Raw genomic sequence first — 15,433 nt, forward strand, 5'->3', positions numbered from 1 at the left:
TTTTTTTTAAAACAACTGTGCACACATGCTACCCCCCAACTAGTGAGAGACATAGTCCTCAATGAGTCGAACGAAAGAAAAGAAAGTGCACAGAACTAAGCAAGCAAAACAAACAATCAACATGAAATATAAACTCAAAGCAAAAGAACAAATAAAAACAAAGCAAGTAAAGAAAACTGTAAAGAAAGAGAAACAAATCAAAACACTTCCCTGGGGTCTTGCACAAGCAAGATCTCTTCATGTGGATCAAAGACCTTCAGAAATGACTTTAGACGTTGTCCGTTGACAGTGAAGCTATTACCATTCTTCGGATTGACAATGTCTACCGCACCATGAGGATGAACGGTCTTTACAATATACGGCCCACTCCATCGGGATTTCAACTTTCCAGGAAAAATGTGCAAGCGAGAGTTGTAAAGGAGAACTTCCTGGCTAAGTGTGAAATGCTTTGGATGAATTTTCTGATCATGCAGAATTTTCATGCGTTCCTTTGCAATCTGAGCGTTGTCATAAGCATTCCGACGAGCTTCATCCAATTCATTGATCTGCAATTTTCTCAACCCTGAAGCTTCATCAAGTGACATGTTAACATGTTTTATAGCCCAAAGAGCTCGATGCTGAATATCAACAGGTAAATGACAAGCTTTACCATAAACTAATCGATAAGGAGACATCCCTAGATTTGTTTTAAAAGCTGTCCTATAAGCCCACAAAGCATCAAGAAGTTTAACCGACCAATCTTTCCTATTAGGCTTGATGGTTTTCTCTAAAATAATTTTTATCTCTCTGTTTGCCAATTCAGCTTGCCCATTTGTTTGAGGGTGATAAGGGGTAGAAACTCTGTGTGTAATACCATATTTCTTCACAAGTATAGAAAATGGTTTGTTGCAAAAATGAGAACCCCCATCACTTATAATAACTTTTGGCATGCCAAAACGAGCAAACAAAGATTGCAAAAATTTCAAGACAACATGATGGTCATTTGTTTTGCAAGCAATGGCCTCCACCCATTTTGAAACATAATCCACAACTAAAAGAATATATGTGTTTCCAAAAGAAATAGGAAAAGGTCCCATGAAGTCTATTCCCCAATAATCAAAAATTTCTAAAGTCAGAATAGGGGAAATAGGCATCATGTCTCTTTTGCTAATGGATCCCAATTTTTGACAAGGCTCACAAGCCTTGCAAAAATTATAAGCATCTTTAAACATGGAAGGCCAGTAAAAACCGCTTTGCAAAATTTTTGAAACTGTTTTTTTTTTTGCTGAAAAATGACCACCACATGCACCCATATGACAAAATCTCAAAACCGAAGAAAACTCATCATCAGGAATGCATCTTCGAATCAATTGGTCCGAACAATACTTAAAAAGATATGGATCATCAAAATAAAAGTATCGTACCTTAGAGAGAAACCGACGCTTATCTTGGGTGGACCATTCAGAAGGCATTCGCTCAGTCACCAGATAATTGACTATGTCAGCATACCAGGGAGCTCTATCAACCACAAACAGCTGCTCATCCGGGAAACTATCATCAAGAGGAAGGCTGACATTTGAAGAAGGAGATGATGACAATCTAGAGAGGTGGTCAGCTACCACATTTTCAACTCCTTTCTCGTCCTTAATGTTGATGTTGAACTCTTGAAGTAATAGAATCCAGCGAATCAAGCGTGGCTTTGCATCTTTCTTAGCCAACAAATACTTAAGAGCAGAGTGGTCAGTGAAAATAGTAACAGGAGAACCAAGAATATAAGTCCGAAATTTATCAAGTGCAAAAACCACTGCAAGCAATTCTTTTTCAGTAGTGGTATAATTTTTCTGGGCATCATTCAAGGTCCTACTAGCATAATAAATCACAAATGGCCTATTATCCACCCGCTGCCCCAAAACAACTCCTAAGGCATAGTCACTAGCATCTGTCATAATCTCAAAGGGAAGGTCCCACTGCGAAGGTTGCACAATAGGTGCAGTGGTAAGCGATTTCTTAAGGGTATCAAAAGATTTTTGGCACTCATCAGTCCAAACAAATTCAATATCATTTTGTAAAAGAGTGCACAAAGGCCAGCATGACCAAGAAAAGAACTAATATCCCTAACTGTCCTAGGAATAGGAAGTTTAGATATTAATTCAATCTTTGCCATGTCAACCTTTATACCCTCAGAAGAAACAATATGCCCCAATACAATGCCCTGAGTGACCATAAATTGGCATTTCTCCCAATTAAGTAAAAGATTTTTTTCCTCACATCTCTAGAGAATACGTGCCAAATTATGCAAACAACTCTCAAAGGATTTTCCAAAAACAGAGAAATCATCCATGAATATTTCACAAATGTCATCAATCATATCAGAAAAAATACTCATCATGCATCTCTAAAAAGTAGCTAGAGCATTACACAAACCAAAAGGCATTCTAGTAAAAGCAAAAGTGCCAAAAGGACAGGTGAAAGTGGTTTTCTCCTGATCCTCAGGTGCTACAGCAATTTGATAATAACCAGAATAGCCATCCAAGAAACAATAATATGCATTACCAGCTACTCTTTCCAAAATTTGATCCAAGAATGGTAAAGGAAAATGATCCTTCCTACTGGCTGAGTTAAGTTTTCTATAGTCAATGCACATTCTCCAGCCAGTAACCATTCTAGTTGGAATCAACTTATTTTTATCATTTTTTATGACAGTCAAACCAGATTTCTTTGGTACCACTTGAGTTGGACTTACCCACTTACTGTCTGAGATGGGATAAATGATACCCACTGTGAGTAGCTTAAGCACCTCCTCTTTCACAAATTCCTTCATGGTAGGATTGAGCCTACGTTGAGCATCACGAACTGGTCTAGCATCGTCTTCAAGATGGATTCTGTGGGTACATACAGCGGCATCAATGCCTTTGATGTCAGCTATTGTCCAACCAATTGCGCCTCGATGCTTCCTTAATACTTCAATCAACTGGGCTTCATCCTTCTGATTTAGCTTTGAGGAAATCACCACCGGAAAAGTGTCTTCTTCAGGACCAAGGAACACATACTTTAAATCTTGAGGAAGTGGTTTCAGTTCCAACTGGGGAACTTCTTCCTCTGAAGATTTAAGCATGTCTGGTGGTGGTAGAGCTTCAAACTGGGGTTTCCATCTTGCTCCCGCAAATTGTACTTCAAGTGGTAATGAAGAATCTGCAAAACAATCAAAAAAATCAAAGTCATCTTCATTGATATGATCAATTTTCTCATCAAGTAAAAATTCAGGTGTCTGAAAAATATAATCATCATCAGAGAATGGAGAAGTTGAGCAAATAAAATCTATTGGTGTCAAACTCTCCACAGCATTCAGATCGCTTGTGTCATCAAAATGTGCTGGCATCTTGCAGGCGTTGAAAACGTTCAACTCAAGTGCCATGTTCCCAAAGGTAAGCTTCAAAACTCCACTTCTGCAATTGATCAATGCATTTGATGTAGCTAGAAATGGTCTTCCTAGGATGACAGGAGCTTGATAAATAGTGGAGACCGGCTGCTGCATGTCAAGAACCACAAAATCCACTGGGTAGTAGAATTTGTCCACCTGGACCAACACGTCCTCTACAATACCCCTCGGTACCTTAACTGATCTGTCAGCCAGCTGTAGCATGATGGAGGTTTTTTTCAGCTCACCCAATCCCAACTGCTCATATACTGAGAACGGTAGCAAGTTCACACTACTCCCCAAATCAAGTAAAGCTCTCCCAATGCGTGATTCACCAATCATAATGGAAATGTTGGGAGAGCCAGGATCTCCAAACTTCTGAGGAGTCTCGCTCAATATCAATGCACTAACTTGCTCTGTTAGGAAAGCTTTCTTCTTCACATTCAACTTCCTCTTCACTGTGCACAAGTCCTTCAAAAATTTTGCATATGAAGGCACTTGTTGTATGGCATCCAAGAGTGGAATATTGATCTTCACTTGCTTGAAAATCTCTTGGATCTCCGTGTGATACTTGTTCTTTTGGCCAGCTGCCAATCTCTGAGGATAGGGAACCACAGGTTGGTATCCCTTACTAGTCTCAACATCTGCACTCACAGGCTTCTTCAGCTCTGGTCTTACTACCTCTGGTTCTTTCTCAACTTCATCAGTCTCTGTTACATCTTCAGGTGTAGGACCAACTACCTGTGTGTCTATAGGCATCTCTGGTTGGGGAACTTCCTTCCCACTTCTCAAAGTAAGAACTGCCTTTGCTGTCTCAATAACATCCCCTGAGACATTATGCACTTGCTGTTGTTGCTGCCTATACACTTGAGGATTAGGCTGAGGCTGTGCTGGAAATTTCCCTTTCTCTAGGGTGCTCAAGGTTGTGCTCATCTTATTAATAGTGCCTCGCAACTCATTTATGGCCTGAGTGTTCTGATTATTTGTGGTGGCCTGAATCTGCATGAATTGCTGAAGTGTATTGGCCATCTGAGCCATACTGTCATCTAGAGTCTTCTTTGCAGATGATGAAGGCTGAGAACTCTGTGCAGCTACATGAGGCTGAAATCCAGGAGGAGCTACATAAGGATAGCTCTGAGGATTCTGATATGGTGGATACTGGTGCTGAGGAGCACCCTGATTAAATGGCTGCTGTTGAGGTGGTGGGGACCGACCAGGCTGATCATTTCTCCATGAGAAATTTGGGTGATTCCTCCACCCCGGATTATATGTGTTGGAGAAAGGCTGATTCTGTGCTCTATTAACCAAGTTAGCTGATTGCATTTGCTCAGACCCACCTTCTTGAAATACTGGCATAATCGGGCAGTCTTGGGTCTTATGGGTTGAATCAGCACATATAGAACATGCCTCTACTACTTTCACAGCCTTCACTTTTTCCATTTCCATGACCTCTAGTCTTCTAGTCAATGCAGCTATTCGGGCCTGAACATCGGTGTCCTCTTTAAGCTCATATCTACCCCCTCCAGAAATAGCCCTTAGTGGCTGTGCTGCTAATGGAACTCGATCAGTACGAGTGTTCCACTGTTGTGAGCTCTCAGCAAGGTAGTCAAAAATGATAGTGCTTCATCAGGTTCCTTGCTGAAGAACTCCCCATTGCACATTGTCTGAACAAACTGCTTGCATTATGGAGTGAGACCAGTGTAAAAGTAGCTCACCAACCTCCAAGATTCAAAACCATGATGTGGACAGATGTTCATCAAATCCTTAAATTTTTCCCAACTAGCCTGAAAGGTCTCATCAGGTCTCTGACTGAACTGACTAATTTGCTCTTGCAAAAACTGAGTTCTCTGAAAAGGAAATTTTTTTTGTAAGAATTCACGCTGCATATCAGACCAACTAGAAATAGAATTAGGCCTCAAAGAATTAAACCAAATCTTCGCTTTATCCTTTAAAGAGAAAGGAAACAAACGAAGTCTAATGAATTCATCAGTAACAGCCCTAGTGATAAAAGTGGTGCAAGCCAACTCAAAGTCTGTCAAATGCTGGTAAGGGCTCTCAGAATCCATCCCGTGGAACTGAGGTATCACTGACATCATGCCATGCTTAATAGAGAAATTAGATGCATTTTCAGGTAAAACTATGCATGATGGTGTAGTGGTGCGAGTGGGTTGCAAATAATCCTTGAGAGTGCGTGGTGCAGATGCAGCCATGTTTACTGATTCAATTTCAATTTCCTCACCAGACTCACTCACAGAAAAGAAAGAAGAGCTATCTATCTCCAAACTGTGTATACTACTCTCAACACTCGATGTGACTCTATGCAACCTATTTGAACTGTCCCTCACCCATGACATAAAACATCAGTTTAAAGAGCATGACAAAAATAACGAGTTTAAATTTAAGCTAAAATACTTTCCCCGGCAATGGCGCCAAAAACTTGACTCACTCAAAAATGAGTAGCACTAAAGCTATCCCAAGTGCAGGAGGATGTCGTGTAATAATTAGGAATAAATTCCTAGATCGTCTCCTCAGGGAAAGTTACTTAGAAATCAAACTCGTTGAAAAAGGTGAAAAAACTTCACAAAGAGAAAATAAAATGATGGTATGTGCAATGGATGGGAGAGGACACTAATCTTGGACTAGATTCATATTTTTGGATTTTGATTGTCGGATCGGAACGTAAATGACTAATGGATTAAACTCAGAAATTGATAAAACTAAATTAAGAATTAAACTAAATTAGGAAGTAATCGACAAAACATGCACTAAAATTGAAAAGCCCCAAAATCAATGTTCTAGGGTTCATCATTATGTTCAAATCACAAATTCTCAAATTAAACCACCGTAATTGCAATCACTACTAAAATGAAAGTTTAACGAAACGATAAAAATAAATAACATGAATTGAATGAATAACAAATAAATTTCTCAAACGTCTAAATCAAAATTCTCTAAAATAATTCAGAAAATCAAAACTGAAATGAAATAGCAAGTAGGGAATTGAAAAGATCAAGCCAGTTGAATGGAGATGAAGATTCGAAGCGGTGGAGGAGCCTGAGCTGCAGTGGCAATTGGACCCCTCAAGGAGTTCTTCAATCTGCTGCAGTGTGAGTGAATGATCCAGTGGAAATTGTGTAGCTGCGTGAATGATCGATTGAATGAATCTTCCTCTTCGAATCTGAACAAAAATCAAAGGAAAAATGAATTCTAAGTGTTTCTCTACTCAAAAACTGAGTTTTTCAGCCCAAAAGTCCTGGCAATAGAGTGAAAAATTGCTTTTATATGGTCTCACGGCGGAAAACCTAAAATCTGTCAAAATACGATGTTGGCTCGAGCGGGGCGTCGAGCGCGCGTCGAGCGTTCGACTCTGCCTGATTTCGCTCGAGCGGCCAATGTCTCCGCTCGAGCGATCTTTGTTTTTCAGCAACCCGCTCGAGCGGCCTGTCGAGCGAACATCGAGCGTTCGACTCTGCCTGAATTAGCTCGAGCGGCCAAATGCCTCTGCTCGAGCGATCTCTTTTCCCGCATCTCGCTCGAGCCCACTGTCGAGAGGAAGTCGAGCGTTTGAATCTGCCTGGCTTCGCTCGAGCGGCCAGAAGCCGCCACTCAAGCGAAATGTACCATAACCCATATTAATTGGCAGTTGATAAAATTAGAGCAGAAATTCATGCTTTTAATCAATTAAAATCACAATTTTGATTTATTCATTTTTCCATATAAAACCAATGATAAAGTAATGAAAGAATTAATATATATTGGTTCCAAAAGCATTAAAAATGCAATAATTCAACTCAATCACTATCTCCCTATTCAAACCACACAAAAATCTAGCCATATTGGCCTCCCTATCCTCCTTTAAATTCATCTGTATCATAGCCACCTCCATCTCCTTATGGTAGTCCTCTACACTCCTAGACCCCTGTGTAAGATTTTGTAATTTCTGGTAGAGGTCCCTATAGTAGTGGCTAGGTACAAATCTCCACCTCATGAGAGCTTTCAACTCTCCCTATGTCTTGACAGGCCTCTCATAATTCCTCCTCCTATTGATCACTAATTGATCCCAACAAATAATAGCATAATCAATGAACTTAATTACTACCAAATTCACTTTCTTCTCCTCTGAATAGTTATGACAATCAAAGATCAACTTTATCTTCTTCTCCCATTCTAAACAAGCTTTAGGGTTAGTTCTACCTTGGAAAAATGGTATTTTTATTTTAATACTCTCAAAGCCCCTATCTACTCCATCACGACCCCGTGGATTTTTCCTAAATCCTCTTTCACACCTGACTCCTCTATGTCTACCCATCCTAACTTCATACATTAGGTCTTCCTCATCCTCACCATCTCCTTCATCTTCATACTCATGTTCTCTTCTAGGTCCACATCTCCTCCTATCTGTCCCACCATGCAAATTTTTAATTACTTCATCTTGTTGATCCATCCTATCCCTCACTTCTCCTAATATCATGTTCAACCGTTCAAACTGTTGTTGCATGACTTGCAACACAAAGGAGTTATCTGTCATCCCCTTTAGTGATGAGCCACTTTTATGAGACATTGTACGTGCTGCACAAAAAAAAAATGTTAGTGGAAAAGACCTCACACGCTCCCTTACGTGTTTACACTCAAATAATGACACTCCACTCGTGTTTCACTCTTAATTGACTTTTTTTGTTTTCGATAATGGTCTCACACTCTCTTACCTTTTACCTCAAGAGTTTTCCCACTCATGTTCTTTAAGAACTAACTGAACTTCAATTAAGACAATACAACCCTGTTTTTTCCCAACTAGTAATTAGGTCCAATAAACAAAAACAAGAGACAGACAGAAGGAAAACAACAAGAGAATCAAGGAAATTATAGGAATGGAAGGGTAACTATAAGACAAGATACTAACTATAATGATGTATGCAGCCCCCTTGATAATAAGGCTCAATAAAAATAAAATAAAAATTCGGATTTTTTTTGCTTTTCTTACTAATTCAATCACAAACAACAATATTCAATTATAACAATCAAACAATTGAATTCAAACACATAAAAGTTGGCAAGAAAATAGAAGAGAATCAATGAAATTACACTCCAAGCAATTGAGAAACTTAGAGATGCAAAAAACCCCAGAAATTTCCAACCCTATAGATGGTGAAAATTTTGGCAGCCCTTAAATAAGGAATTTAGTCACCCAATGTTGATAAATACGAAACCAAAATGATAGAGTAATCTGACAGCCCTAGGAAAAAATGAATTTCTACACTTCTTTTTTTTTTGACAACCCTAGAACAATGAAGCCATAGAATTAAAGGTACAATAAATAAAAGATAGAATTACACTTAATTGGAAACTTTGCTATGAATACCAAATGATGTAAACTTCAATCAACTTGCTTTGAGACCCAACAACAATATTGAAAAAACAAACCCATGAAAGCCAAACTCAGATTTATGGATAGAGAATCTATACCTGATGAAAACTTGTTCCAAGAATCTAGATTATATTAAAATCTAGACTTGTTGAAGAACCCGTCTCAAGAACCCAGATTACAAAAGAGGAACGCCACAAATGTTTTGATTTACCTTTAATAAGTTCAAAAGTTCAAGAAGAACAAGAGGAGATAACTCAACTCACAATGAAAATTCCATATAGTCTGCCTTTCAAATGAGGCTATAAGTGATTTAAATAAACAATCCCCAAAAACCGTAAGTGAAAGTGCCTAGGGTACTGTAGCATGAATAGTGCCTCGCGCCACGCTACAGTAACTTTTGAAACCCTAGTGAGACATAAAACAATAACTTTCCAAATAAACCCTTGGCCAAAATACAAGGCCTTCCCAAAAAACCCTAGTCCATTAGAAATAAGACATATGTCGGCCAAGTGTCCTCAAGCCCACTTTTTCTAAACTAATAATAGAAAAACCTTTAAACAAATTGAAAGCCTTGACAACAACAGGCCCTATCTCTAAGTCATGTTTTCTATAGCTTGTATCAAGTGGATCAAAACTGGTTCTTGTTCCTTCAAGCCCATCTTGAGTGTTGGGCTCTTCCTAGTTTCATCCCAAATGGATTGCACCAATTCTTACATTGCTTTCTTGATCTTGTAATTAGCCCATTTGGAACTTACAAAGGATCTTTAAGGATAGCTCCACCTTGATTCCCATCACCCACCGAACAACTCGTCAGCCCAGTCAAGGGGTCCCAGCCTTGGAATGAAAGTTGTTCTATAACCTCATTTGCGCGGGAAATCCTCCATAACGCAAAGAAAGAAGAGACATGCCATCTCGATGGATATAAATCCCAAGTAGTTCGGAGCAGATAGATTAGCACAGATCACGGAGAGCCCTTGATCTTCTTACTGATGGGGAAAGAAGAGACTGACGGCGTGTATCCACAATTAGACGTGGCAGAGGACCATGCTGCATTAAATGCGGAACCCCTGAGGCCACGCTACATTAAAGGAGTTTGACTGAATGAATTGCTAAGAGGACACATCCACCTAACTCATGACATAGGGCATGGGGATTAGACCTTAGGGATTGGGTATAAAAGACGATCCTCAGGTACTATGAACTCTCTACGTACTTGCACTAAATTCTAAGACGATATTAACTTTGGCATCAGAGACTCACTAGCCACCACCATGGCTCTCGTCTCGCGGTGTTTTCTTTTTGTCTATAGGCCCAAGATCAAGTATCTGAGTTGCTAAGACTCTGACCTAAAGATATACAAAACACGACGTTAACAATACTTTATTTGAGATTAAAAGTGCTTTAATATGTAACACCAAAACAATCTAATTTTTCTATTAAAGAGCTTTTAAAATTATTTAAACACTTTTTAATATTGATTCGCAACCACAAATTGGCCCTAGGGGATTATAATTTGTAGCTTAAGTAATAAATTCTACTATTAAAAAGTTATTTAATATTTGGTAACTATATGTTTAATTAAAACACTTTCAAACATGTTACATTTATTTGGAAACAAATTAAAAAAGTGCTTTATGAGGTAGAAATGATGATTATTTGATTTTTTAAATATTATGACCATATCTTTTAAAGTTTGAAAACTATAATTATCTTAAAATTGTAATAGTATTTTTGTCTATTGATAGTCTTTTTAAAGTTCGAATTTTATTTCGTATTATCCGGAAAAGCACGTATGATAGTTTTCTTCAAACGTTCTTTTTAGATTATTTAAGATTAAAAAAGTAATTTAATATGTAATCTCCAAACAACCAAAATTTTCTATTTAAGGGTTTTTAAGGCTATTTAAGTATTTTTAAGACTACTAACATAATCCTAAATAGACTCTTAATTAAATTGAACTTATTTAATATTCAAATTAATATTTAAAAATGTCTTATTTATTAAATAAGCTTAATTCGGATAGAATATATACAAATGTCATTGGTTAGTCCGAAGGGAAAAAAAAAAAAAAAAATTGCCATCATTAAATGTGTCCATTATAAACGTTATTGCAAAATCATGTGCGCATTTTATGGGCCCTCCTAACTCTTTTACAGTATTGCGTCAAATATCCAATGTTCAATCCGCACATCTAATATCAGCGACTGCATGTACTTCCTTGGACATATCCCCAACCACCACAACCGCCTTCTTCAACTCCTTCAAGCATGCGTGGCCCTGCCATCTCTCAGTACAACAAAACTCGTCCACGCCCTCACTATCACGATGGGTTCAGTCCCAAACCAACCCATCTTCCCTTACAACAATATCGTTTCGTTGTATGCCACGCTTGGCGAGCTATCATTTGCTCGTAAGTTGTTTGATAAAATGCCCCACAGAAATGTTATCTCTTACAATACGATAATTGGTGCTTATAGTAAAGATGGGGATGTAAGAGAAGCTTGGAATTTGTTTTCTGAGATGATGGGTTGCGGATTCCGGCCAACACAGTTTTCGTTGAGTGGGTTATTGTCGTGTGGAGCACTGGATCTTTATCGCGGTGTTCAGTTGCAGGCTTTGGTGATAAAGAATGGGCTGTTTTATGCTGAAGCTTTTGTGGGGACTGCTTTGTTGGGCTTGTTTGGGAGGCACGGTCATGTGGAAGAAGCAATTCTTGCATTTGAAGATATGCCTTGTAAGAGTTTGGTGACATGGAATTCAATGTTGTCTATCCTTGGGCATCATGGGTTTGTTGAACATTGTGTTGTTTTGTTCCGAGAGCTAATGATGGTCGAGTCTGCTTTGTCTGAATGTTCTTTTGTTGGTGTTTTGTCTGGATTTTCATGTGAACACGATTTGGATTACGGGGAACAAATACATGGCCTGGTGATTAAAAATGGGTTTGATTATGAAGCTTCTGTTGTGAATTGTCTTATCAATATGTATGTGAAATGTACTGACATATTCTCTGCAGAGAGAACGTTCAAGACGATGCCCATTTGTGATGTTGTATCTTGGAATACAATCATTGGTGCAGTGGCAAATTATGAGAGACCTAGAAAGGCATTAGAACTCTTTTTGGAAATGTGCAAAAGTGGAGTATTCCCTAGCCAGTCGACGTATGCAAGTGTGATTAACTCGTGCACAAGTTTGGAGATTCCAATATATGGAGAATTCATCCATGCCAAAACAATCAGGAGTGCTTTGGAATCTGATGTTTATGTGGGTAGTGCATTAATTGACTTTTATGCTAAATGTGATAAATTGGAAAGTGCCTGTCGTTGTTTTGATGAGATATATCAGAAGAATGTGGTTTCTTGGAATGCTCTAATTTTGGGTTACTCAAATAAAGGCTCTTCCACTTCTATGGTTTTCCTGCAAGATATGCTGCGATTGGGCTACCAACCTAATGAGTTCTCCTTTACGGCTGTTCTTAGGTTATCGATTGCATTGGAACTAAGGCAACTACATGGTTTAATTATAAGAATGGGCTACCAGAATAATGAGTATGTATCAAGCTATCTTATTACCTCATATATAAAAAACGACATCATATCTGATGCCCTGGTCTTCGTTACAGCTTCTAACGATCCACTCCCTGTTGTACCCTCTAATATTATTGCGGGGATTTATAACAGAAATGGTCAATACAATGAAACAGTAAAGTTACTTTCTCTACTTGAAGAACCTGACATTGTATCTTGGAACATAGTGATTGCAGCTTGTGCTCGCAACAATGATTACAAAGTGGTGTTTGAGCTTTTCAAACACATGCACACGGTTTACATGCATCTGGATGGTTACACGTTTGTTAGTCTTCTGAGTGTGTGTGCTAATATTTGCAACCTTGCTTTAGGAAGTTCTGTTCATGCTCTCATGACAAAGAGGAATTTCAATTGCCGTGACACATTTGTTTGCAATGTGTTAATCAATATGTATGGAAAATGTGGCTGCGTTGAAAGTTCGGTGAAAATCTTTGACAAAATGACAAATAAAAATCTCATAACTTGGACGGCTCTAATTTCTGCCTTTGGACTTAATGGTTATGCTCAGGAGGCATTAGAAAGGTTCAGAGAAATGGAGTTTCTGAGGTTTAAGCCTGATAGGATGGCTCTCTTAGCTGTGCTTACTGCATGCAGACATGGTGGGTTAGTGAGAGAAGGGATGGAGTTGTTTGGACAAATGATGAACTATGGAGTTGAACCCGAAATGGATCATTACCATTGCATGGTGGACTTGCTGGCTAAGCACGGACATGTTAGGGAAGCAGAGAAAATGATTCTCAGCATGCCTTTCCTGCCAAATGCAATTATATGGCGTAGTTTCCTTGAAGGCTGTAAGAGGCAAGAAATTGCAAAGGACCAAACCATGGGACATGTAAATTATGATCAGCTCAATAACACATATCCTGGAGAGCTTAAGTAATGTCACTGCTTATTTGTGCAGACGAGTTATGCTTCATATCTCTGCTGTTAGGCCTAATGTCTTCATTTCATCAGATACTACACGGCAAGATATATTCTTGGGAGGATTGATGATTTTGGCGAGTAAAGGCCAGTCTATGGACCCTGTGCTCCGCTAACCTGGATGGAAGTCAAACAGAGCAGGGAAACAACTCAAAGGATGTTTCTCTGTCTCCTTGCTCGATATGAGGATTAACCTTCTGTTATATAAATTCTGATGATATGCTCTGCAGAGTACAGGTTTATGATGTCATGTCAATAAATTATGAGCCATTACTTATCCATACTTCTCTTTGATTTGTGACATCCATAACACCTTACACTTGAACCCATCTTCTGCTGTTCTTACCGTGTATTGGCCAAGCGTGATCCTCCCTCCTCCCCCACTTAAGGCAAGAGGCTGTCTCTTACGTATACTCTAGATTTCAAGCCACCGGGGTTCTATTTATGTCATCCATCTTCTGAGGCTGTTGAATTTATTATTAGGCTTATGCCTCTAAGACATCCATCTGGTATCTCATCAGCTCTCACATTTTGATCCTCCTCTCAGGCTACATCGGTGCTTGCTGTGGATAATTGTAGCCATTCTTCATGCAAGTTTCATCATTTAACACTGTAGTTAAAGGTTTGAGGAACCTTGAATTAGCAATGCTGAATGCGTTTTCATTAATGGGTTCCAAAGAAGCTTTGTGAAAGAGGGGGCTGCAATAAGAAAAATGATACTTGCAGTCGTGGAGTATGCAAATGTTGTGTAATTTCTTTGAAAAAAGTGAGCAAATATGGAATCTACAAGAAACAAAACTAATTTTTTAGTAGTGGATCCTACACTTTTTTCAAAACGATTGTTCGACACTTACACATTTTATGACTGTTTATAACATTACTAATAAAAGTACGAGACTATGAAAGGAAAGGCAAAAAACAATTGTTATGGATCTATAGCTATATCTTTTATAATTTTCGTAGTATGTAGCTTTACTCCTATGAAACCAAATCATTCACTCATCATTTAATGTCAAATAAATAAATATGTCATCAAGTTAAATTTATTAAATTAAAAAACATTGTGTTCAATAAAATTAGTAGTTTTTTTAATTAATTATTAATCTTTTAGTTTTCTTAGCAAATACTTTTTTTGTTTCTCAACTTATGCACTTCATTTTGCCACAATTTAGAAATTACTCCTTTCCTCAACCCGTACACTCTTCCAGCTTATTCATGGCCCTTTTCTTCCACCATTTCAGCATTCTACCGTCTTCTTTCCTCAATCCGTACACTCTTAAATCCTTATCTTCTTTCTTCTTTGGGCTACAGTGAAAAAAAAATGTCCGGAAAGCTTGTTCTTCCCCCAATTAAGCTTTCCTCCTATGGCCTCATCCATCGTTTCGTGGGTTCACTATGTGGCTTGTTCGTTGGGGCTTGGACTATGATGAGGCCACTTTTGTTTGATATTAAGGCAATTAATTTGCAACTTTTTGAGGAATATCTATACTTTATGCTAGTTGAGAGAGTTGGCTGGAGAACATGTTTTTCTTGGTGTTATTTGGCCGAAATTATCCTCTCATTAGCTATTTTATGTAGTTATAAAGTGAGTTCAAGTTCATCCAGTTAAGCATTTAAACCTTACGAACAGTTTGTCCCCCTGAAAGCAATAAATGCCGCAAAGAGCATTAAGTGTTGTAGGGAGCATGCAGTGGAGAAAAATAATGATACATAGAGAAACTGTAGGGTTTGGAGTTGAATATGGGTGTATTTCGTTCTTTGGTCACCCATACCTCAATTCAAGGGCAAAAGTTCCCAAAACCACTCTCTCTAGACTCTTTCTTGTAATTTTCGTGCTCTCCACTCCTTTCATAGAGTTCTAACTCTTACACCCTAGTCATTAGTTCGTAAATCATTACTATAAGGAAAATAAAAGAAGGTTGCTGAAGAACAAAAACCAGAGAACTAAGTCGATGGAGGTGAAAGTTTTCTGTAATTTCACTTAAATGAATTGCCTCTGTACAGTATTCCTAAAATGCTATATATAGAAAGATTGCTAACTGACTGACAGAATAATAATGCTACCTAGAGCCAGCTGTAGAATAAAATGAATAAAGACAAAAGAATCAGAATTGAACTTCGACAACTATATACAATGATCTATAGGTACAATATGACTTGTAGCTT

General features: G+C 38.4%; 1 protein-coding gene across 1 annotated transcript; it reads left to right on the forward strand.

The window, feature by feature from the left end:
• Positions 1 to 10,817: 10,817 nt before the first annotated feature.
• On the forward strand, positions 10,818 to 13,934 carry LOC122304079 (pentatricopeptide repeat-containing protein At3g58590). The gene has a single exon (XM_043116124.1). The coding sequence runs from the start codon at positions 10,971 to 10,973 to the stop codon at positions 13,224 to 13,226; it is 2,256 nt and encodes a 751-aa protein (XP_042972058.1). The 5' UTR covers positions 10,818 to 10,970; the 3' UTR covers positions 13,227 to 13,934.
• Positions 13,935 to 15,433: the final 1,499 nt, after the last annotated feature.

The sequence above is a fragment of the Carya illinoinensis genome, chromosome 3 (genome assembly GCF_018687715.1).
Source record: "Carya illinoinensis cultivar Pawnee chromosome 3, C.illinoinensisPawnee_v1, whole genome shotgun sequence".
Classification (NCBI taxonomy): Eukaryota; Viridiplantae; Streptophyta; class Magnoliopsida; order Fagales; family Juglandaceae; genus Carya; species Carya illinoinensis.

Bases quoted from the DNA above. Each gene is read 5' to 3' on its own strand.
- LOC122304079 (XM_043116124.1), top strand. From the start codon at position 10,971: ATGTACTTCCTTGGACATATCCCCAACCACCACAACCGCCTTCTTCAA.